Raw genomic sequence first — 26,493 nt, forward strand, 5'->3', positions numbered from 1 at the left:
GGGAAATTACTGGCAGCGACTTCTGCTGATAAAGACATCTGCAGTGATTCCATTTTCCAGGCCCTTTCTTCTCACTGCTTAAATACAGCCAGTATGACTGTCAAGAGAAAAATGCCAACACTCTTATTTCTAGATGTTTAAATAATTCTGGGGATATTTTGAAGGAGGAGATACATTACACCCAGCATTCTGTGTGGACAGTAAAAGAGCACAGCATTTAATCCACATGGTAGTTCTAACCACCACCTTCTCCCTGTGCTATGAAATTAACACAATGGTGCTTAGACCCATGGTCACCTTGATGGGATGGACCTGGCCAGGAAATGAAACAGCAGGGCCCAGTATTTAACACAGTGTGGCCAGCTCCTCCTGCTAAATCTTTTAGCGATTGGGCTCATTTGGAGGGGTCTCCACAGGGCAACTGGCATCAGAGGGAGAGATGGCCATATGGAGAGAGAGAGAGGCTTTGGGCACATGGTAGCTGAGGGAAGCACATGGAAAGATTTGCAAGGTATTAAATAATGGATGTCCTTGTGTGATTTTTCTTTTTTAAGCTTTCTGACTTGATCAAAATACAAAACTGTTCGTTTGGTTGGTGGTAATCAATCATAATTAGCCACAAAATCTTGTCAGGGCCACACGAGAAAATCCATCATGGTATTGATATAGAAAAGAACCATGGAGATAGATAGCTATTGCTTCTTTATAAAAACTGAATATATTTAACATTTCTTACTAAAACCGTAAGGGCAAAATGCTTCTTAAACTAAAATGATAAGGAAAAGGAATGATCTCTCATTGTACCTCTGTTCCTGTCAATAAATTATTATGTCCTTCTTGATCCCTATTACCAGTATATTGGATCTGCAGTTTGGTAAAGTGTTACCAAAAGCAAGACATGCTCATTGTTTAATGGGTAGAACTGCAAAAAATTCTAAAAATTAAAACCTGTTACATTTGTACTTTTCATCTCTTCAAAATCAACATCAGTTTGGGCAGAGTTTGTAAGTAATGCTTGAATTATAAGACAACTTCACTCAGATTTAACTTAAAAATAAAGTTTAAACATATTTGGAGGACACAGAACTCTATACTCAAACTTCTAACAAATTTCTTTTTATTTTATAAAGGTTTTATTTATTTATTTATTTTAGAGAGAGAAGGATCCTGCCTGAGCAGGGAGGGGCAAAGGGAGCGGGAGAGAGACAATCTTAAGCAGACTCCGCACCAAGTGTGGAGCCCTACATGGAGTTTGATCTCATGGCCCTGAGATCATGACCTGAGCTGAAATCAAGAGTCAGATGCTCAACCCACTGAGCTATGTAGGTGCCCTACAAATTTCTTATCTTATTTGAAATATATGCTACAAATCTGGAATACATTTATAATGACCCAGATTTTAGTGTAATTATTATTATTGTCATCTAGGCCAAAGATGGCTTTTAAAGAATTATTAATGTCAAATTCTTAGCTTTCAAACCGTGAGTTTAATTATAAGGCAGTCATGTTTCTTTGAATAGTTGTGTGTACTTTCATAAGAACTGGAAAGATGACAATATATAAATATTAATACTTAGCCAAATGTGTACACAATTTAGGAGACCAGGTTGAGAAGGATGGGAAATTTTGTGGTCATGTACATTTAATAATTTCCAAAAAGACAAGTGCTATTCTGGAAGTCATCTACCCACATTAGCTTTTGTTTGCTGGATTCAGTGAATATTAACTTTTAATTCTACTATAAGTATAGTAACTTAGAATATATCAATTACTTCACAGATTCTGTTCCCAAATGTATTAACTGGTCTGAGGATAAAAGAGAATTGAATAAAGAATATAATTTCGGGGCGCCTGGGTGGCTCAGTGGGTTAAGCCTCTGCCTTCGGCTCAGGTCATGATCTCAGGGTCCTGGGATCGAGCCCCGCATCGGGCTCTCTGCTTGGCAGGGAGCCAGCTTCCCTTCCCCTCTCTCTCTGCCTGCCTCTCTGCCTACTTGTGATCTCTGTCTGTCAAATAAATACATAAAATCTTTAAAAAAAAAAGAATATAATTTCAAATATAAGGAGGAAATGGGAAAGAAGGAGGCAGGGATAGAAAGAGAGAGATAGAGGGGAGAGGGGTAAGGGGAGAGGGGGAGGGAGAAAGAGGGAGAGACAGAAACCTTTTCAAAATAATGAAGAAGGAGTGACCTGCTCATTCAGAAGGAATAGAGGTCTGCAATCAACAATCCTCATGCTTCAGTCATACAGTATCAGGAATATTATTGGGGTTTTTAATGAAATAAATATTAATTCATGGAAATCTGAGAAAAATCATAGATTTGAGGATGTAGATTTAGATCAACATTTTTGTCAACCTTTCTCACCCATGACAGATCTTCCTTAAAGAAAAAAAAAAAAAGACCCTGCAGAGAGTCCATTTATACAGTCTAAAACCAAAACATGAAAGTAAAAAATTATTCTGATCTACTGATGTTTATCACAGATTTTTTCTTGATTTTAGAAAGTAATAGCTCATACAGGAAAGAAACATATGTCAGAAGCTCAGCAATTCTCTCAGTTTTTCCATTAAATTACTTCAAATACTTTTTGAGACATATACAATCTTGTTTTATAAAAGCTGTTTTTATTGCCAAGTCCTCTAGCTTCATGTTACATGGTATGGAGATACTGGACAATATTCAGCAAATATTAATGCTGATTAATGCTGGCAGTAGGACTTTGGGCAAGTTGTGACTTTCATTTGAACCCCTCTTTGAATAAATGGAAATTTTCATAATGTGTATGTATTGCTTTTAGAAAAAGATTAAAGCCATTATTCTCTCCCCAATCTTTGGAATATTCCCTTAGAAAGATTCCCTTGAAAATAATCATACACAGTGAAAAAGTAGAGTTTTATTTTTCAATGGAGTAATAGCTACTCATATTTCATATATTATCTGTATAATGAGAGTTCTCTTTCATTAAAAAAAAAAAAATCCCCAGGGGCACCTGGGCAGCTCAGTTGGTGAAGTGCCCGACTTTTGAGTTTGGCTTGGGTTGTGATCTCAGGGTCCTGGGATGGAGCCCCACATCGGGCTCCATGCTCAGCATAGAGTCTGCTTAAGATTCTCTCTCCCTCTCTTTCTGCCCCTCCTATCCCTCCCACCACCACACACACTCATGCTCCTGCACTCATGCGCTCTCTCGCTCTCTCTAAAAAAAGAAAAAAAAACCCTCCAGATTCCCACTAAGCCCGTTGCCCCACTGGATCTCATCAGAATCTGCAGGGAGGGAGCCTGCAAGTGTAATACTTCTGTTGTAACATTTACACAGTATTATAATGAGATTCTGTCCAAATAAAAGGTGTTTGATAAAAGGTTGTATTGGTCTGCCTTTATGTGAGTATTATCTTGACCAAATGTCATCTTCAAAATACAAGCATTTCTTTCAATTTCTGTCACTAAAGCAGACATGTTTTTCCTGTGTATTCTGAGATGCTTGGCTGTTCTCAACTAGCACCTTTTAGAATAGACCACCATGAACAATTTTTTCACAGAGCACTGTAGACCAGTGTAAAATATTTTATTTTGTAAAAAACCAGAAATACCTTTGAGTTATATTCTCTGGAAAGTGTTTCGCCCTTCATTTATATTTTACACACTGGGCAAGCTGTAACTACGGAATGCTGCAACACAGGGTCAAGTGAGAGTTGACCAGAAGCCCCCAACAGGTGACAAGAATCAACCCAGTGTATTCCCAAGCATACTGCCAGGTAAATTTCTCAAATACAGTGATATCTGGAAAAAACTATCTTTTTTTTTTTTCCGAAGATTTTATTTATTTATTTGACAGCGATCACAAGTAGGCAGAGAGGCAGGCAGAGAGAGAGAGGGAAGCAGGCTCCCTGCTGAGCAGAGAGTCTGATGGGGGGCTAGATCCCAGGACCCTGGGATTGTGACCTGAGCCGAAGGCAGAGGCTTAACCTACTGAGCCACCCAGGCACCCCTGGAAAAAACTATCTATGAGCACAAACAGAATGATAGGGATGAGTGATTATGCTCAAACTTTATTCCCCTGCCCCAGTACTATTTGGATTTAGGCAGTATGATAAAGTCATTAACAGCAAAGCTTTCAGAATAAGCCTGCCTTATGTTTGAGACCCAGTTAAGTGGGAGGGCAAATTCCTGGCCCTCTCTGCCTCAAACCCCGCAGTTTCCTTCTCTGTAAAATGGGAGTAAGATAATCATCTCATGAAGGCTTAATTAAAGACATGTAGCAAGAGTTTAAGATAGCTACAGGGACGTAGCTAATATTTACAGAGAATTTGGGATGATTAATCGATGACGGTGGTAAGGATGACAACAATGGCATAAACTGATCAAGACCACTGATTTGCTGATAAATTTTGAGCTCTTAAGGGAAGAAACTATATGAGAAATACCTTGGCAGAGGTCAGTGGAAGTTCACTCTGTAACTCAGCATGAGTAAAGGACATGGAGTGCTGTCATGGGAAGAGTTCTGGATTTGAAGCAGGCACGTTCTCACTACTCACTTCAACACTTATCAAAAAACCTTGGGTAGGTCACTTAACCTCTTTGAGTCTCATGATGACCAAGAGTAAACTGAGAAGCTCTTATGAGAAGACACTTGGCAAAATGAAAACGATGTAAATGTGAGGGATTATTAAGCCCACACAATCACCATTACCTGCATAATTCATATTCTTAGAAACACCATTGAGGAAATAGAGGCTGATGGCAGAGCAGTGAGAAGTGAGGGGTTCTGTGTGGTCAGACAGCTGAGGCTTGAATCTAGCCTCTTCTGGCAATACTAGCCATGTGCCTTGGTGGAGGCCTCAGCTTCACTTATAAAATAATAATAAAATTTACACACTACAGGATTTGTGAGCATTAAACACAATGATGCAAGTAAAGCATTTAGTAAACGTGCCCCCAACATATTAGTATTATTGTGATCTGTAACGTTACTATCTCTACAGGTGTCTTATTAGGTTATGGTTTTATTTTGCTTCCATTTTCACTGAGTTGGGTGGGCTTTGGTTTATAACCAATATTGGCAGTGGTATCTTTTTTTTTTTTATATTGGAAGCAGGATCTTTGTAATGTATACATTAATGTATTAATATACTGTAATATAATGTATTAATTACAGAATCTTCATACTAGTACAATGTGGACTTTAGACACTCTTTAAATGCTCCTGTCTCTAGCTGAAATCTTACATGTTAATAAAGTAAATATAAGTTCCTTTTGCATGGGTACTACAGTTCTTATGACAATTGTATCAGTGCCAGCCGAGTCTTCATGAAATAGTCAATGGGCTGCAATTTCTCCATGGAATGTTTAATAATATGGAGAAAACCTAAAGCTCACTTTCTTTATTCCCTTTCACAAGCAAAACTCTCACCTGTAATACTTCTGGAAGACATTCTCAACAATGTTACCCTGCATCCTGCAACCATATTCACAGTTGCTCCTACATCACACCCATTTCATCATTTCTACACCCAACTCTGCTCTGTTGGGCTATGGACTGGGCTCACTAAGAATCATTACACACCAACCATGGCTTCAACCCCAATTGAGTATTAAACTCACTTGAGGATCCTCAAAAAATATATTGATACTTGACCCAATTGAATCAGAACCTCTAGGGGTGGGGCCCAGGCATCCTTTGTGTTCCTAAAAGCTCCCCAGATGATACTAATGTGTAGCCAGGGTTAAGAACAGCTGTTTTTGATAATGAGGAACTAACGTGAAGAAGATACATGGAAAATGTTAAACAAAAATCTTATTATAGATTTATTTTAAATGAAATTTCTCTTAGTGAAAGAAAAAGGAATAAGTTATTTCTTACTATTTCTCTTCGGTGCCTATAAACCCACCCACCCAGTTATTAGTCAATTTTCAAGATAATGGCTTTGTTCTATCTGACAAAAGGAAATCAATGGTACTGAAGATGACCAAAGGTCATGGAGTGTAAAAGACCTACAATGATCTTGCATCAATCTTCACAAGTAAGCTGTATATTGAAAATGAAAATGATTGTTTTCAGTAGACAAATGATGACATTTGTGTTATTTTCTGATTATAAACAGCCATGCGCTTTTTTAACCCCTGCAGTGAGAAGGTTGGCTGAGGCGAAACACATAGGAATATAATGAAAATAGTGTTTTATATCTTGTACAAATAAAAAAGAAAATCTGCCATGCTTTGGCATCTACTTTTTTAAGAATAGAAGAAACCCATAATCATAGTCTAAAAACCAACTTTTTAAAATGTCTTTGCGTCCAACCTAAACTTGGTATTATATCACGCCATAGTCGTCTGTGAAGTATGTTATCAGAATAAACTGGATGGGTCTAATACCTAAGAATGAAACGTCACCAAGCATTTTCACAACTGCCTTCTGTATAAAATATGCGACTTCATATCACTGCCATCATTCTCTAAAATTATGCCCCTGAATTGCCATCCATTTCTTATTTCCTAGCTTTTAAATATATTAAGACCATATATTTACTTTTGACAGTTGTATTTTCAATAGACCCACATAATTTGAACTCGACTGTTCCATTTTATGTCACCACCACCCAAACCAATGAATAAGAGATAGCTAATGTGCTCTTAATTCTGATATTCACGTTTACTTTATCTTTGCTTAAAAAATTTACTTACGAAAAATCTTACAGGGGCACTAAAGATGAAAAGACATTCTATTCTTTCTGTGATATAAAATGACAAAGGAAAGATGCCAGATTAAGAAAAAAAAAAAATCAGCTTCTGCTCCAGAGTATTTTTGGTCCCCTGAGGAACACTGCAACCCTTCAGGTTAAGCCAAATGCGCCTTCTTCAGAACCTTATTTGTTAAAGATTGAAAGACACTTCATCTTACGAATGCCCGAGTTTAGCACACATAATTCATTCTTCCAAATTCTCACTTTCTCCTCATAATCTCAAACTGAGCAAGGTGAAGGAGGGAATCTTAATGTAACAAAGGAGAGATGGATGTGTGAAGTATGAGGCTGAATAAAAATGGCTGAAAAGCAATCCCAGCGAGGCTGGAGGGTGGCCACACCCAGTGCTAATATGGACTGTTTCAAAATAAATCTGTTATATCAGAGGGCACTCCGCACTGCTTTGTATTTCCCCTCTATTTGTATCGCAGATACCCATTCTTAATAAATAGTAGTTACAGGTTACCCAAATGACAGACAAAAACCCTGAAATATTTCAAAGTGAACCATCCTAATATGTGGCTACGCCATCATATTTTCAGGATTTCCAGAGCTAGTCTGCATTTCCAGTCTCCTTTGTGTGACCACAAATAACAACCCTGAAATGGGTGTGTCCCTCTCAAAAGGATGCACTAGAGCCCTCTCACTTAATGGTTCTATCAGGAGATTTCAACCTTTCAGGCAGAAATTAAATGGCCTGGGATGCATGGAACAATAAGAAAGCATTTTAACTCCGGGGCTGAGAAGAGATTAAACAAGTCCTGAACAATCAACGGATGCCAAAAGAACTCCCGGAGGAGGCAACTGATGCATTATTTAAATTTCTAGCATTACAACAAGAAAACAAAGGGGTGGGGGTGGGGGGTTTAAAAAAAAAGAGGAAAAGAATCCAAACACCATCCTTGTTGATTTGACATGACAAGTTTACTCCCCCCAACAGAAAGCTCTCGGGTATGAAGCATGCATAGGTCCCACAGGTGAAATGCTGCACAATGGCCGAGTCCGGGTCCCGGGGTTCCCGTGCACCGCAGGCATGCACTACTGAAATAAATAGAATACCCTGACTTTTCCAGTTGCTCCATACACAGTCCATCTTGGTGGAGTCGGCAGTGGCCTGCATCTTGCGGGCTTGGGGGGCTCGCCGTTGCTGTCCTCGGGGGCGCGGAACTGGCACTCAGGGTCGGCGCCCCGGCTGCAGCGGCAGGGCTCGCGGTGGCCGCGCGGCTGCAGACTGACTGAGGCTGCACCAGCCAGCGCGCGGCGAGGGGCGGGCGCGTCGCGGGCGCCGCAGTCTCCGCGGCAGCGAATCAGCGCGGCGCGGCCCCGGGGCTGCCTGCGCGCGCGGGGCTGCGGCCGCCGCTCGACGCGAGGGCGCGGGCTCCGCCGGCGATCCTGGGGGGCGGCCCCGGATATCGCTGAGCCGGTTCTAACCCAGGAGGCACAAAAGCGGTCAAGGTGTGGGGAGGCGGGAGAAGAGGAGGGCAAAAGGGCCAAGGGTGGGGATCTGAGTGCGGCACTTGAACCGTTCCAGGGAGTTCTTGACACAGGGTGCATATTCTAGAAATTTCTGAGACACCCAAGAAACCTGTTGGGTAAGACTTAGGTGATGGCAGTACGGATGTCTGGCTTTCAGGAGAATGCCCCCCCCCCCCCCCCGTTGTCCCCATTTGCTCACTCACCTCTCTTCCCCATTTCTTTACATTCTGGCCACGATTTATTTTAAGTGCCTGGCATCTTCCAAGCAATTGCCAGATCTCTTCCTCTTTCTGGAATGTTCTATGGCTATCCAAAACCTTTGTTGGCAAGCCACAATCACTGTAAAGAAATCCTGCTGCTCAGCAGGTCTTGTGTGTTTTTCCGGCTGCCCCTCTTCTCCAGCTCAGTTTGTGGTTGGAATGAATAAATACCTATCAGAATGCGGTGCCTGTAGGCTCCGGTGCAAAGCCCTGGACTCTCGCATGTGGAGTTATTGATCACTGCACGGACACTCCAGGAGGTCAGTTGTGGAGACATCCAAAAAGAACTCAGGAAAGCAAAGGGTATTCTGCCTCAACAGCATCATCTTTGGGATTGAGTGTTTGGGGGCACATGGAGGTGGGCTGTGTGTATCATTTGGAAGATAGAAAGTAGGTTTCCAAACCCAGTGAGTCAAGAGACTCAAGTCCCCAGTTATAATGCAGATGTCAACGGGAGGAGGAGAACAGTGGGTGGTGACCTACTATTTAAATCTCACCATGATATACTTTATCAGATTATACACCAAGAACTTGAGAGAATGGATGGAGGGATAGGTACATTTTGATGAGGAAAATATAGAGACAGAGAGAAAGGACTGGAATTTGGGCATTGTCTGGGGAAGGCAGTCCTAGTGGCAGGACCCTTGGGGAGACAAAATATAACATGGGGCTAGAGGACACCTTTGGAACTATAGGGGCATACAGAAGGAAGAGTCCCCATTTTACTTGTTGTGGCATGACATCATCTTTTATAAAGTATTTCTCTCTCTCCCTCGAGGATAAATGGAGTCTTCATGATTCTTCCACAGTTCCCAAAGAGGTTCCTTGCCAGATCCAAACCTACATTTGCACATCCTGCATCAACAAGGACTTAAAGAGAGTAGTCTCAAGGTTATGCTTGTAGCTATGATTTGTCTTTCATTTTATGAAGAGTATACACTTTAAAATGTGATCTTTGGAATTATATATATATATATATATATATATATATATATATATATAATTAAAATGCAAGTTTCCAGAGAAACCAAGCTTCTCTCCATTGGTCTGTAACATAAGTGAAATTACTAAGGAAGCTTAATAAGAATGAGACCAGGAGGATGATTTGGCACTTCTGGGCAGCTGAAATCTCCTACAAGAAGAAGGGGTGTCAGAGCTCCCATGGGGCTTACAGGAAGGAAAAGAGTTATTACAAAGCACTTTTCAAACTGACCTGCTCCAGTGATTGTAGTGATGTTTTTATTTATATTTCCAACCCTACCCCAAATTTTTTTCATCATCATGGTCATGTTTGGGAAATCGGTCAGAAAATACTGAAAAGACATGTACGTGATGATCTGACCAGCAATGAATTCTCGCTGTATGAAGTAGGGCTGGACAAACTAAAAACAGGTGGGAACAAGACTCAGAAGGAAGCAGGTTGCCATGTGGGCTGCTTATCCTGGCTCCTTTTCAGTTGAAAAACCTTTGGAGCCTTGGCCACTAGGAGGCACTGCCAGTCCAATGATAGCCCCAGTCATCAGTCCTAAGTCCAGCTGGTGCCCCCCCCCAGTTACCTTTAATGGCGAGTACTAAGTGTCTACCATGTTAGCAGAGCCCCTGTTCACGGCTCATCTGATGGGCAGTACTGTGCAGCGAGCTGAGGGCAGCGCATCCCTGGCTGGGGAGGGCAGGAAGAGGCTAACTCTCCCTCAAGTGGAGGGGAGCTGTGTCAGCCTTCTTGGGCCATGTATTTTCCTGGGCCACCACGTTGACCTTAGAATGTCAGCAGTGCTGAAAGACCACATTCTTTTTAGTCATGCTGAATCTGAAGACAGAAGCTTGATGATGCCCAGAAAGTCAAGATAACAGTCTGATAGTTGAAGGTTGAGGTAAGGCATCTGATGCCACAGAGACACACAGCAGTGAGATATGAATTGAGGGGCTTTAGGTTAAGGTGTAGGTGGTAGGAGAAAACATAAATGAATGTATTAAAGAAAAATCAGGCAGAAAAGTGTGAAGAACTTGATTGAGAATTGGGGGATGTGGACGTTGAGACCCACTTCCGTGGCAGAAATTAGTTATGTGGCCTTTAGCAAGTAGTTATCCCCTTTGGACCTTTCTCTCACAATGAGAAATGAATTATACAAATGAATTACAGCTTTAGATGCTTGTGTCTATGAAATAATAAGAGTTTCTTTTTTGCAGACACTGTAAGCAGGTACTTTTTTTTGCACAAGTACCCACACAGTATTAATTAAAAGCTCTTGCCAAGATCAAAATGATAAAATGGGTAGAAAAGATATGTAAATTGTCCTTGAGTGGTGAAAGAAAACAGAAAGCAAAATAAGGCTTGCTAAAAGCAGGCAGGAACTGCCACTGTCTTTAAACCAGGAGAGAACAGACGGGCTTTGTACACAGCCAGCTCAGAACTTGGTTTAGGTGCCTGCCAGGAGGGGAAGTGATGTCTTTAGTTTTCAGGATGAAATCATGCTGTAGGCATTCGATTCAAGGAAAAAACAAGATTGTCAAATTTTGAAATCTCATTCCAGATCAAGAGAAATGTTAAAGACCACCATGCCCAGAGTGGCTGTATGGCATCTGGGTTTTGTTGCCCCAGGACTTTACTGATAAGAATCAGTACACCTATATTGACATATTTAGTCAATAAATAATTATTGAGCACCTACTGTATGTTAGACACTGTTCTAGGCATAAAGCAAAATTTCTATTTTTTTAAAAAAAAGGTTTTATTTATTTATTTGACAGAGAAAGAGAGATCACAAGTTGGCAGAGAGGCAAGCAAAGAGAGAGCAGGAAACAGTTTCTCTACTGAGCAGAGAGCCCGATGTGGGCCTCGATCCCAGGATCCTGAGATCATGACCCAAGCCAAAGGCAGAGGCTTAACCCACTGAGCCACCCAGGTACCCTGCAAAATTGCTACTTTTAAGAAGTTTTATGTTAGTAGGATGGGCAAATAATAATAAAAGAGGTAAATGTATATTTTACTTGTGGACAGGTGTACGGGGGGGAAATGAAGCAGGTAAAGGGGATAGAGAATGGGAGTGGGGTGGAAGTTTTCTATTTTATGAGGAGGGTCAGCAAAGGCCTATTTCATAAGGTAAAATTAAAGCAGACGCCAAACAAAAGAGAAGGAGAAGGCCATTTAGCTATATGAGAGAAGAGCATTTACAGATGCACTGAGTTTCAGGACAGAATGTAATAGCTGGTAAACTATAGGCAGCTCATAGAACTCCATGTTTGGTGTGTGTGTGTGTGTGTGTGTGTGTGTGTGTGTGTGTGTTTAATGCTCTGAGAAATATAGCAATTGGAAGAAAAGGCACAAAACCAAAAAAAGTACTTCATTATGATCAAAGAACACTCAGAACTCTGCTTTATGCCATATGGAATAAGGAAATTTAAAGTAACAACCAATTTGGCACATAACCCACTGCACCAAAATAATGCATAAATTGGCTTTAAATCGAACAGGAGCTTAGCACTTGTTATTTGCTGGGTGCTTTCTCATATGGTATATACTTAGTTGTTACAGACCCGTATGAGGTAGATAGTGTTTACCTTCATTTTCTAGATTCATTCATCCATTCAATCTGCAAACATTTATGGTGCCCAAACTGCCTGATTCTGTAAATACAAAAGGAACTGCCACTGGAAACTTGAGTTTAATGGGGGAGATTTACATATAAATACATAAATGCAATCAACAGATAGGTGTATGAGCAGGAAAGAGTGGATACACAGTGATTAAGGGGAAGAAAAGGTTTTAGGAAAGGCTTCGGAAAATAGATGATAATAAAGCTGAGTTATGAACAAAAAAATAGGATTACCAGTCTGAGTGACGGGGCTTTCCTGGCATACAGATATGGAAACTTAAAACACAGACAGCTGCAGGGGACAGTGAGACAGGGCCAATAATACTGTCCGTAAATGAAGGAAACGCTGTAGAGTTTCAAGGGGAGGAATAACATCTTGAGAAGTTGAATAATTTATCCAGATTTGGCTTGGGGTTTTCCAGAATTGTTAAAAGACATACATTTTGGCCCTGTGCAAGACAAGAGGAAATCAATACCCTGACCCACATCAAAGTGAAACTGCAGGGCATCAAAGACAAGAGGAAATCTTAAAAGTAGGCAAAAGTGAACACCACATTGCCCTGAGAAACTGTTGGGCCAGCAGCAGTCTTTTTATTAACTGAAGCCAGAAGGCAATGGAATAACGTTTTCAAAGTAGTGAGGGAAAATAACTATCATCTAGATTTCTGTACCCAGCAAGACTAATATAGGTATTTTCAAATGTAAGAAATGAGAGAATTTCCTAACTATGAACCCTGCAGAAAAAGTGACCAAGGTTGGTGCTTCCGGAAGAAGAAAACTAAACTTAGAAGGAATAAGGGAAATTCATGAAAGAACACTAATTGTAAAAATTGGCAATGGCTAATTTGGGGGAGGGGTTTGTAAAAGAAAGGTGAAATTAAAGTAGTAGACAAAAATAGAACGCAAGGTAGGACAGAGTGATAAAAGTAAAAAGCATCCTAATGTCTTAGTACTATTCAGGAGAACAGTAGAGATCTTAATTTAATTTAAAATTTTTTTTAGATCTTAATTTTAGGCTATGAAAATTCAAATTTGTAAGTTCAACATTTAAGGGTCATCACCAGAAATAACTAGAACATATAACTTCTAAATGAATAAAATGTATAAACAAAGTTATTAATAAATCAAATTGAAGTCAGGAAAGGAAAAATATGAGAAGCAAAGTAGAGAACTAGTAAATAGAAAGAATAAAACAAAGTAGCAGAAAACATCTAAATATATACAAATAATGCTAACCAAGAAGATGGAAACTCAGATTGGATGAAAAAAATCTAAGTAAAGGATGTTTATAAAAGAAAATCCTAAAACATACTGCCACAGTAAAGTTAAAAGTAGAGACAGAAAAAACTATACCAGGTTAATAGATTTTTGGATAGTAATCTTGCTAATGAACTCACTTATTAACTCTAATTGTGGATTCTTTTGAAATTTATATGTACATTATCATATCTTTTCCGAATAAATGTGGTGTTATTTCTTCCCTTCTAATCTTTATGATTTTACTTCTTTACTTTGACTTAACTGCACTGGCTAGTACTTCCACATATAATGCTGAGTAGAAGTGGTAAAGGGTATATCTTTTTTGTCTTACTCCTGGATTCAGGGAAAAAGTGTGCTCAAAATTTTACCATTAAATATGATGTTGGCCGTGAATATTTTAGCTTTTATCAGATTAGGGCAAGTTCGTTCTATACCTATTTTTTTTGAGAGTTTCTGTCATAAATAGGTACTGAATTCTATCAAGTGCTTCTACTGAGGCTACTGAAATGATCACAGGGATTTCATCCTTAATTCAGTTAATACATAAATTACATGGATTGAATTTTGAATGTTAAACCAACCTTGCACTCCTTGGATATACCCCATATGGTTCTAATGTGACATTTTGATTTTTAACTTCTGTTTATATCAATTTTAGCAAGTTTCATTTTCCTCAAATCAATTTATCCATTTTAAATATGTTGTCAAATTTATTGCTGTAAATTTTCATAACATAATTTTATGTTTTTAATAATCTGAAGTAGTATAGCCATGTCTACTTTTTCAGTTGTGATACTGGTCAGTTTTATTTTTTTCTCTTCATTTCTTAATCATCTTATTGGAGATTGATCAATATTATGAATTAATTTCAAATAATAAAATTTTTCTTTTGTTTTTTTCTCCTTTGTATATATTTGTATATGCTATTTCATTCTATTACCATTATTTCCTTCTTTTACTTTCATTTTTCTTTCATTAGCTCCACAAAATAGAAGCTTAGATTATTTTCAGCCTTTCTTCTTTTCTAATATATTCATATTCATTTAAAAGTATAATATTCCCTCTCAGCACTGTTTTAGTGGCAACCTACAAGTTTTGATACATTATGTTCATGTTACTGTTCAGTTCAAAATATTTTCTAACAGTCATTGTGATTTTTTTTCTTTGGTCCATTGATTATAAACTTCTGAGGCTTGTTCTAACTATCCTATTGTTTATTTTCAGTTTAATTCACCTATAGTTAGACAACAAACTCTATACAATTTTAATCCATTGAAACTTGTCAAGACTTGCTTTAGACTCTGGATATAATCTATTTCTTTTTAAAAGATTTATTGTTTGTTTGAGAGCGAGCGAGCAGGGGGAGGGCCAGAGATAGAGAGAGGGAAGAGAAGCAGACTCAGCACTGAGTGTGGAGCCCAACATGAGGCTTGATCTTATGACCCTGAGAGATCCTGACCTGAGCTGAAGTCAAGAGTTGGAGGCTTAGTTGATTGAGCCACCCAGGCATTCCCAAATATGATTGATTTTGATACATGTGTTAACTGGACATGAATGCATATTCTAAAGTTTTAAGGGTGTTCTATAAATGTCAATTTAGTCACACTGGTTAACAACATTCTTCAAATAATCTATCTCCCTACTAATTTTTTGGCTGTATGTCTGCCCGATATTGAAATAAGTATATCACAACATCTATCTTTCATGTTGATTAACCTATTTTCCTTCCAATTCTGTCCATTTATATAGCTTTATATATATTGAGCTCTTATAAATTTAGAATTACCATGTCTTACTGTTGAGTTAATCCTTCTATCTTTATGAAATGCTCCTCCTTATCTCTAGTAACACTCCTTGACTCAAAGTTTAGTTTGGCTGATATGGATATATACACAACAGCTTTCTGACATATCATGTTTGCATGGTATGTCTTTTCCCATCCTTTACTTTCAAACTATCTGTATCTTTTGATGTTCTTAAAAACAGTATATTCTTGGGTCTTGTTTTTAATTCCAGCTAACAATCTTTGTTTTTTGAAGGTGAGTGTTATGTCGATTTACATTTAATGTAATCATTAATATAGTTGGATTTAAGTCCATCATTTTGCTATTTATTTCTTATTTATCAAATCTCCTTGCTCATTTGTTCTGCCTTTCTTGCCTTCTCTCAAAATAATCAAGTATGCTTTTTATTAATCCATTTATTTCCCACAATAATTTTCTAGTTACACCTTTTTAAATACGTTGGTGATTCCCTTACAATGATAATGTTCAACCTTAACTTACTGGAGTCTATTGTATATAGTACTTTCACAATTTCCTATGCAATAAAAGAATCTTACAACTGTAAACTCCACTTACTCTGTACTGATGTGACATTCTTTTTATATATTTCTACTCAAATGTGAGTCAATTTGCTAATGATTTGTGTAGACATTTTCTGTCTATATTCATGAGATCTGTCCTCTTCCTTTCTTTTCTTGTAATATCCTTCTTAAGTTTTGTATCAGGATTTTTAAGCTAGGTTTGTTATAGGATTTTTATCCTTTGCTTTGGTTTTATGCAGTGTGATTATAATAAGGTTATATTTCCTTTGGTGTCTATTGAGCTTCTCCAATCTGTATATTGATTGATGCCTTTTACCAATTTTGAAAAAAAAAAGTCTCAACAATATTTCTTCAAATATTCCGTCTGCCCCATTTTCTCTCTCTTTTCCTATAAATCCAATTATTCATAGGTCTGGCCTTCTGCCAAGTTTTTTATACTTTGTTCTTTTCATATTTTTATTCAGTTTTTTCACTACTTTGGATATTTCCTATTGAGCTATTTTTGAATTCACTAATTTTATCTTCTTCTGTGTCCAAAGAGCTAAGTAAGTTTTAATTTCAGAAATTTTAGTTCTAGAACATGCACTTGATTTTATTTTCATAAATACCCCTTCTCTGATGAAATTTTCCTTCTTTTTATCCATTTTCTTTCACATATTTATAATAGTTACTTGAAAGACTTGATCTAACTTCAATATCCAGCTTATCTATCAGTCAGCTTCTATTGTCTCTGTCTTTCTAAATTCCAGCATAGGTATCATACAGTGTTATACTAGTTTCAGCTATACAATTAGTGATTCAACAATTCTATATGTTTCTCAGTGCTCATCATGATTAAGTGTATTCTTAATCCTCTTTACCTACATCATCCATCTGCCTGCCCACCTCCACTCTGGTCACCATCAGTTTGTTCTCTCTAGGCAAGAGTCTGTTTTTTTGGTTTGTCTTTTTGTTTTGTTTTGTTTTGTTTTGCTTTGTTTTTTATATTCCACATATGAGTGAAATCACATGGTATTTGTCTTTCCCCTGACAGACTTATTTCACATAGCATTATACCCTCTAGATCCATCCCTATTGTCTTTTTTGTTGTTTATCAGTCACATGTTCTTGCCTCTCTCACATGTCTAGTAATGTTTTACAGTATGATAGATGTTGTGTATTCAAGAATCATACAGATAGGCAGTTGATGCTATTTTCCCACAAAAAAGGGTTCACCTCTTCTTCTGTTAACAGATATGGTGAGGGATTGATCATATTACTTCAATTATATGATAGACATTTGAACAATACATTTTAATAGGATGGATATTGTACAAAATGTATTCTCTAACCACTTGGAATAAAATTAGAAATTGATAACAAGGAAATTTATAATTCACAAATATGTGAAACTTAATATACTTCTAAATAAGCAATGGGTCAAAGAAGAAATCACAAGGGAAATTTAAAAATATTTCAAAATGAATGAAAATGAAACAAATATCCAGAGGGTACAGCCAAAGTAATACTTAGAGGGAAATGTATAGCTGTAAACACCTATGATAGAAAAAAAGAAATCAACAACCTAAACTTCTGCCTTAAGAGACTAGAAAAGGTGGACAACCTAAACCCAAAGCAAGCAGATGGATGGAGTGATAGAGATTAGAACAGAAATTAATGAAATAGGAAAAACAATATAGAAAATTAATGAAACCAAAACTTGGTTTTTTAAAAAATATCAACAAAGTTGACAAACCTTTAGCTAGAATGACTGAGAAGAAACAGATAAAGACTCAAATTACTAAAATCAGTGATGGAACATTGCTACCAACCTTTCAGAATTAGAAGGACTATAGAGAAATACTATGAACAATACAGACAAACAAATTCGATAACCTAGATGAAAATGAACAAATCTTTAGAAAGAAATAAACTACTAAAACCAACTCAAGGGGAGAAAATAAGAATAGATTGAGATGAACAGACATTGAATTAGTAATTTTAAAACTTCCCACTAAGAAAAGCCCAGCTCTGCCTGGTTTCACTGGTGAATTCTACCAAACATTTAAAGAATACATAACACCAATCCTTCCTTCTTCTTCCTCTTCCTTCCTTCCTTCCTTCCTTCCTTCCTTCCTTCCTTCCTTCTTCCTTCCTCTTCCAAAAAGAAGAGGAAGTGGGAAAACTTTCCATCACACTCTTTGAGGTCACTATTACCCTGATAAAAAGCAGATAATGGCATTATGAAAAAGGAGAATTACATATCAACATTCCTTAAGAATATAGATGCAAAATTTCTCAACAAAATACTGCCAAGCTGAATCCAGCAACATATAAAAAGGATACACCATGACTAAATGGGATTTATGCCAGTGATAAAACAATCAATGTAAAATACCAACTTAACAGAATAAAGGACAAGACCCACGTAATCATCTCAATGCAGAAAAAACCATTTGAGAAATTGATTACCCTTTCACAATAAAAAATGTTCAACAAACTAGGAATAGAAGGAAACTTTCTTAACCTGATAAAAAGGAATCTCAAAAAAACAAAACAAAACAAAAACAAAAACAAAAAAACCTCACAGCTAACAGGAAACTAAATGGCAAAAGACTGAAATCTTTCCCTGTAAGATCTGGAGCGAGACAAGGATGTTTGCTCTGGCAATTTCTATTCAGTATCGCACTGGAGATTCTAGCCAGGGCAATGTAACAAGAAAAAGAAATAAAACTGATCCAGATTGGAAATGAACAAGTAAAACTGTCAGACAAAATGAGCTTGTAGATAGAAAATTATAGGAATAAAAAAAAAATATTTAGAGGCAATAAACAAGTCTAGCAGTTTGCAGGATGTAAGATCAGTGTACAAAAACCAACTGTATTTCTACACACTAGCAGTGAACAATCCAAAAATGAAGCTAATAAAAAAATTACATCTATAATAGCAAAGAAAAGAATAAAATAAGTGTGCCTGGGTGGTTCAGCCAGTTAAGCATCTGCCTTCAGCTCAGGTCATGATCCCGGAGTCCTGGGATTGAGCCCCACGTCAGGCTCCCTGCTCTGTGGGGAGCCTGCTTCCCCCTTTCTCTCTGCCTGCTCTTGCTCTCACTCTTTCTCTTTCTCAAATAAATAAATAAAATCTTTTTTAAAAAAGAATAAAATACTTAGGAATAAATTTAACAGAGAAAGTGTAAAGCTTATATTTTGAAAACTATAAAACATTGTTGAATGAAATTAAAGAGGACTTAATTAAATGGAAAGACATTTTTGTTCATAGATCAAAAAGCTTAATATTGCTAAGATGGCAATATTCCCCAAATTAATCTGTAGGTTCAACACAATCCTGTCAAAATCCAAGCTAAGTTTTTTTTCTTTCAGAAAAAAACTTCTTTCTTTCAGAAATCAACAGACTAATCCTAAAATTCATATGGAAATGCAAGGGGCCCATAACAGACAAGACAATCTTGAAATAGAAACAAAGTTGTAGGTCTCACACTTACTAATTTCAAAACCTACTACAAAGCTACATTAACCAAGACAGTGTGGTACTGACATAAGACTAAACACATAGGTTAATGGAATAAAATTGAAAGTCCCAAAATAAACCCTAATATATACAGTAGACTGATTAGCAACAAGGGGTGCCAAGACCATTCAGTGGGGATAAGAACAATATTTTCAACAATGGTGCTGGGACAACTTGCTATACAAAACTCATAATAGATCAAAGACTTAACGTGAGAGATAAAACTAGATCTCTCTTAGAAGAAAACAGGCATAAATCATCACGATCTTGGACAAGCCAGAGGTTTCTTAGATATGACACCAAAGTACACTGAACAAAAGAAAACAGATAAACTGACTTCAATTTTGATCCTTTTTTGACTTCTAAAAGAAACCAAACCACTTTTGTACATCAAAGGATACTATCAAGAAAGTGAAAAAACTGAGACATCACTTCATACCTGTCAGAATGGTTAATATCAGACACACAAGAAACCAGGGCACCTGGCCGGCTTATTCAGAATAGCATGTAACTCTTGATCTCAGGGTTGTGAGTCTGAGCCCCACATGGAGTGTAGAGATTACTTAAAAATAAATAAATAAAACAAAACCACACAAGAAACAAGTGTTGGCAAGGATGTGGAGAAGAAGACATGCAGTGCTGCGGGGGAATGCAAATTGTTGCAGTCACTGTGGAAAATAGTATTGAGGTTCCTCAAAAAGTTAAAAATAGAATATCCATGTGATCTAGTAATTCCAGTACTGGGTATTTACCCAAAGAATATGAAAACAGTAATTAAAAAAAGATACATGCATTCTTATGTTTATTGCTACATTATTTACAATAGCCAAGACATGGAAGCAGCCCAAGTGTCCCCTGATAGATGAATGAATAGAGAAGATGTGGTGTATATATACACGATAGAATATTACACAGCCATAAAAAGAATGAAAGCTTCCCATCTGCAATGGCATGGATGGATCTAGAGAGTATATAACATTAAGTGAAAAAAAAGTCAGTCAGAGATGGACAAATACCATATGATTTCATGCATTTGTGGAATTTAAGAAACAAATGAACTAAGAAAAAAGAGACAAAGCAAAAAATAGACTCTTAACTATAGAGAACAAACTGGTAGTGACCAGAGGGGAGGTAAGTGGGGGAATGGGTAAAATAGATGATGGGAATTAAGAATACAGTGAACATGATGAGCACTGAGTAATGTATAGAACTGCTGAATCACTATATTGTACACTGGAAACTAATATAACATTGTATATTAACCATACCAGAATTAATAAAAAAGATTATATGCAGTTAAAAAAAAGATTCCTCCTCCAGATGGCTGCAATGCTGCATCTCAGCATGAGGCTTGGTGGACAGAGTGTGAGCGGGAATTAAGCCTCATTTGCCATGTTGGCCAGGCACTCTGACAAAGGGCACAACCTGGCAACTTTGCATGGCAGCTTGGATTACCACTCAGCCCACCCTCCGAGCCAGCCTTGTTCTCTGTCTCAGCCTCTACTGACAGCACAACTCTGGCTCCAGCCAAAATTCTCTCCGGAGCTCCTTGACAACTTGAGCTTATTGCTGTCTTTTCCTGGTTCTCCCTTCCCATCACATTTCTCAGAATTTCTATTGCTGGACATAACTTGAATCGGTTTTTGCAGTCTGCACATTTCCACTAGCCGGGGGCATGACTCTATTTGCAGACTTTTTTCCTTACTAAGGATTCAATTCTTCAGACTTGCCTTTCATACATCCCTGTCTTCTAACTGTGGGTGACTCCAGACTTTGTTTCTTTTGTTGCTACCTGTTGGTCAGTAGCTAACTGTATATATAACAATGTTTCCTCTCTCTCTCTCTCTCTCTCTCTCTCTCTCACACACACACACACACATGCAAACACACACAGACTAGCTTTTCCAGAATACCTTGCATATAGCAGTGACAATAAAGCCAGGTTTTAGCCAGTAAGACAGAAAGGAAAGTCTGCTGGAGGGCTTCTGGGAAAGATTGTTTTCCTGATTAAGAAGCAAGGAGAACCTGTTTCTCACCCTCACTGCCCCCAGCTTTCTTTGAGGACATGTCACTTGGAACTGCTGCAGCCATCTTGTGATCATGAAGAGAAGGCCATGATAACTGTGAAGAGTATAGTGCCCAAATATTGTGGCTGTATTGAACCATCAGTGTCTCTGGTATCTTCTACTTCTAAACTTCTTTTTCCTAAGATTTTATTTATTTGAGAGAGCGAGAGAGAGCAAGTGAGAGAGAGCATGAGTGGGGAGAGGGGCAGAGAGAGAGGGAGAAGCAGGCTCCCTGCTGAGCAGGACTCCGGGATCATGATCTGAATCAAAGGGAAACACTATAACGACTGAACCACCCACATGCCCCTCTCCTACTTCTAAACTTCTTATTAAATGCACACTCAATGTCCTTTTGGTTCACACTGATATTAGTTTGGATTTTTCTGTCACTTGCAGCCAGAAGCATTCCTACTGACAGGTCACTGACTGAACTTCTATATGTAGCAGGGCTAACGCTTGTATGTTTTTTTTTCCTGATGCCTCGATTATTACATAGACTCTTTGTTCCAGTGACAAGCAACAACGCCTTCTCCTTCCATTTCCTGCAATTGTATCCTCACTGTAAGTTAGACATTTTCTTTTCTTTCTTTCTTTTTTTAAGATTTTATTTATTTATCTGACACACACACAGAGAGCATAAGCAGGGGGAGTGGCAGGGAGAGGGGGACAAGCAGACTTCCCGCTGAGAAGGGAGCCCGATGTAGGGCTTGATCCCAGGACCCTGGGATCACAACCGGAGCCAAAGGCAGATGCTTAACTGACTGAACTCAGGCACCCCGAGTTCAGTATTTTCAACCACTTTCTTTGAAGGTCATCATTGATCACGTTGACAGAAAGCTACAGCAAATAGAATAACTAAAGAAATGGGTTGCTGTGGCAAAAATGTGCCTTGTGTATCAGTGTAAAAGAAATATTTTCAACAAATCGTACATCATACAATGAAGATACTGATGATTTCATAATAGTGCTTATTAGTACAAAGTCACCTCCTCCCCCCTAAAAAATGTTTCCTCTGCTGAACATGCACTAATGAACAAGGACCAGGAACTGGATTAAAAATAATGATCTCATTAAACATTTACAGCACAGCAGTAAATTTTGCAAACAGTTACAATTTTGTAAACCACCCCTAACAGATCTATAAGGAAATTTTTAGAAAAAATGTGAATCTGAGAGCCCATGAAACTGCTGAAATAGCACTGAAATGTTTTCTCAGCAAGAGACAACCTGAATCCACGAAACCAGAGTCTCACTATATAAGGTTTGGAATTTCAGAGAGGGCTTTGTGTTAGGAAAAAAATAAACAAACAGGCAAGGGACAAAAAGAGTCAATTATTGTGGGTAACAGGAAAGAACCCTGCAAATTTCGGTAGCACACAGCTATACTGGAAAAAAGGAATAAAAGGAATACAAACACAAAGTAATAAAAACAAGGAATAAAACACGAAGATTGAATCAATATGCTTCCTAAACTATGGACATCTCTTCACCCTTAGCTAGCCTAACAATCATGGAATGCCTCTTTTTTTTGATGTTTTGGGTGGTATCTGCGTAGTGGTAAGTCTAGAAGTTTCAGGGACCAGAGAGGTATTCTTTCTTTCAGAATAATGGCCATAGTCAGTCCCAGGCAAAAAACTCATGTGAGGTGAACTTTAAAAGATGCTTATACTGACTCTGTTCTTGTCCAGGGGCCTTGTAGGAGTGCTTCTGAAGTTAACTAATTGAAGATCTACACAGATGTGTCTTCTTATAGGGGTACTGATCTCAGAAATACACGTAGGGCCGCTTTTTGCCTCAGCTTCAGTGTTTTTAGCATTAGACTTACTTTTGTGGTATAAAATATAGAGCTGTGCCCCAATTATATTCTTATTTTTCTTTAATCTAAGAGATGATGGTTTTTAAGAGTCTTGAAGGTAAGAGATACTGATTTAAAGGTAATATTGGCAAGACCAACATCCAATGTTATACTTGAAGTTAGAAGAGATCAGGCGTGTTTTGACCAATCTCCTTCAACCACACATGTTAGCAGCCCCATGGGAGTACGGCCATCTCTCAGCCCATCCATGTGCTTGAAAATGAGACATATGTGCTGGTATGAGCTGAACAAGCGTGTATGTATTAAATCAGTATGCTCAAAGAAAGTAAATGACAGCCAATTATCATAATGTCTAGTATATTTTTGCAACGTATTTTGGGCCATGTCAGAAGGTGCTTATTATAATCAAGAAGTAGTCTCCTTGGAATGTCCCAAATGTCAATATGATTATTAATCAAGTCTTCTTTTAAAAAGACATTTACTTACTTATCTATCTATCTTAGAGACAGAGCGAGTGAGCAAGTGAGAGAGCATGGGAGCTGGGGAGGGGGAGAGGGAGAGAGAGAACCCCCAGCAGGCTTCACGCCCAGTGTAGAGCCCAGTGTGTGGCTCAGTCTCACCACCTTGAGATCATGCTCTGAGTTGAAACCAAGAGTCAGATGTTTAACTGACTGAGCCACCCAGGCACCCCAACTGAGTCTTCTTCAGTAATTCCCCTTAAAATAGAAGTCAACTGGGCAAGTTATGTTTGCACAATATTCTTTGAGGACTTTGCCACCTAAACTACCACACAGAGCTGACTGCAGTACTGTCACACTGAGCCCCCACTCCTCCATCCTAGCACGCTCCGAGTAGGGGACTCGGCAGGAGTACAAATGGGCTCAGCCTGTGTTTGGTATGTATGGAAGTGTGCATGGGGAGGAGAAAAGGCTGTTATTTAAGTTTTCAAAGAGATGTTTGTCCTGCAAAGATACATGTCAAAGAGTCAAATCTGTGAAAGGGGAAAACATCCAGTGTTGGAATTGTCCCTCTTTGAACGTCCTTCTTTATACAGTATTACCAGATGTGTGGAGGAGTCTTACTTCCTATTTTTAACCTCTGTTAAAGGCAAATCATCAGGAGTTTGTGGGGAAAAAAAGCCCTTCTTATTCCTCCTTTTCCAGCTGTCAGATAACACAGAATGAATATTGTATGTATCTCATACATAAAGAGCAGAGAAAAACACTCCACTCTCAAAATAAGAGTGACACCAATAATAGCACACAATCATTAATATATACCAAGTGACACACTGGGCTAAGTATTTCACGTGGATTCTCTCCTTGACTACAACAAACTTATAAAGAAGGGCTGTTAATACTCCCATTTTATGGGGGTAGGGAGGCTGCAGAGGGGAGGGCATCTTGGGGCTCCAATTATGTACCTTGACCCGACGCCCAAAGCCCTTCAGTGACAGAGTCAGGTTCAGACCCAGTTTTCCCAAGCTTCAGACACCGGCTGTGATCCAGAATACTTTTCTGCCTCCTGACATTTCCTAACAACCACTCTCTGTCTGTACCAGAGAAGCCAATGGCTGCACAAACAAAGGGTCTAAAACTTCTGAACCTGAAAAGGCCCATCCCGAGGTAAGGGACTGCTCCATCCTCTATGGAGCTGGACTGGGGCTCAGAATTCAATGAAGGGAGAGGATATGATGTGCTCAGTGTTTTGTTTTGTTTAGTCATTGGTTAATGCGCACAAAATGAAAACAAGACAGCTCAAATACTACAGGTCTGACTCCTAGTTCCTGCCTTTCTGTTTCTTGAAATGGACACCATAGGACTTGATGCCACAGCGATTAGGAAGTGATCCGTCGGACACACAAATGCCGGGAGTCTCTGAAGTTGGTCTTGCTTTCTCTCTGGACTTGGGGATGTGAATCTAGTCTGCTTAAGATGCAGCAATGGCAGAAGAAAGAGTTCTGGCTCAGCCACGTACGGGTCTCACTCCTTCACATAGGAGTTCCCTGCGTTCAGGTTCATCAGCAGGAGAGAGAAGATAATGCTTACCACACACAGGTAAATAGGCCAGGTGTTCAGTATACAGCAGCTGCCGCCAATTCAGAAGAGGGCAAAATGAGACTGTCCACCTCAACATAAAAAACCATTCCACAGTAGTGAGTAAAGCACTATTAAGTTACCTCAGGACCTTGAAGGATGTTACTTTAAAACACTGTTATGTTCCAAGGAGAATCACTATTTTTTCTACCACGGTGTTTTGAGTTGTATATAATCCACACAAAGGATCCACCATTTGGCCAATTAATTATTTTCCAAAATAATATCAAGGGAGGTATTACCTTATAAAATAAATTATGTTTTAGTAGATAATGACAGTTATTTAACAAATAACTTGGTGCTGAATGAATGAATACAAAGCATTCTTTTTTTACCTTGACTTTTTTTGTTCAACCAGGGAGCTCAAAGTCAAAATCAGAGGAGCTATACTAAAATTTATCTTAGCACATTTACTTCACTTGTTTTTCTTTATGGACTTGGTTCCCTACTTCTTTTTTTAACTTTCATTTTAACGCTTTTTAAATTTTTATTTATTTATTTATTTTTAAAAAGATTTTATTTATTTATTTATTTGACAGAGATCACAAGTAGGCAGAGAGGAAAGCAGAGAAATGGGGGGAGGCAGGCTCCTGCTGAGCAGAGAGCCCCATGCAGGGCTCGATCCAGGACCCTGGGATCATGATATGAGCCGAAGGCAGAGGCTTTAACCCACAGAGCCACCCAGGCGCCCCTATTTATTTATTTTTAAGTAAGCTCTACATCTAGTGTGGGACTTGAACTCACAACCCGAGATCAAGAGTTATGTGTTCTACTGATTGATCCCAGCCAGAAGCCCCAAATTTCTTTTTTTTAATTGAAATTTTTATTAATACACTTGTAAATTCACTTGCAATTTTAAGAAATAACACACATAGATCCTTGTACACTTTGCATAGTTTCTGTCAACGGTAACATTTTGCAAAACTGTAACACTGTAGCATAATCTGTGTGTGGACATCCATTTAACTCCCCAACCTTCTTCACACGTTTCCTACTTGTTCTGGTGTGTGTGTGTGTGTGTGTGTGTGTGTGTGTATTAAACTTGCTGCAGTGTTATCGCTTGTTAAGTTTGTATATCTATCACCACAGTAAAGACACTGAACAGTTGCAACACCATAAAACTCTCTCCTGTTGCCCTTTTTTAACCACACTCCCCTTGCACAATCTTCTTACATTTAATTCTATTTTTATCAGGCCTATTTCCTGTATGTCTTGGAAGTCCATAGGAGATAAGTACAAATGAATAAATATTTTAGAAACAAGGTTAAGCCTCATCACAGCCTTGTTGGAGATGTCAGCTAACCTGGCCAGAAAGCAAGGTGATGGTGTCTCTATGTGTTACCAAGTATGGCATC

General features: G+C 38.4%; 1 protein-coding gene across 3 annotated transcripts in view; it reads right to left on the reverse strand.

The window, feature by feature from the left end:
* Positions 1-26,493, reverse strand: part of RTN1 (reticulon 1) — a gene marked incomplete at its 5' end in the record, with an annotated part of 387,521 nt that overhangs the window by 18,288 nt on the left and 342,740 nt on the right. The window contains one exon of one of the 3 annotated variants that reach the window (XM_080808577.1): positions 7,798-7,858. The exons of the other annotated variants lie outside the window; for them this stretch is intronic. Coding sequence (XP_080664703.1) covers positions 7,798-7,858 — 61 coding nt within the window. Of the gene's footprint in view, positions 1-7,797; positions 7,859-26,493 lie in introns of those variants that run through there. 3 annotated transcript variants of the gene reach the window in all.

Source organism: Martes martes (genome assembly GCF_963455335.1).
Source record: "Martes martes genome assembly, chromosome: 7".
NCBI lineage: Eukaryota > Metazoa > Chordata > Mammalia > Carnivora > Mustelidae > Martes > Martes martes.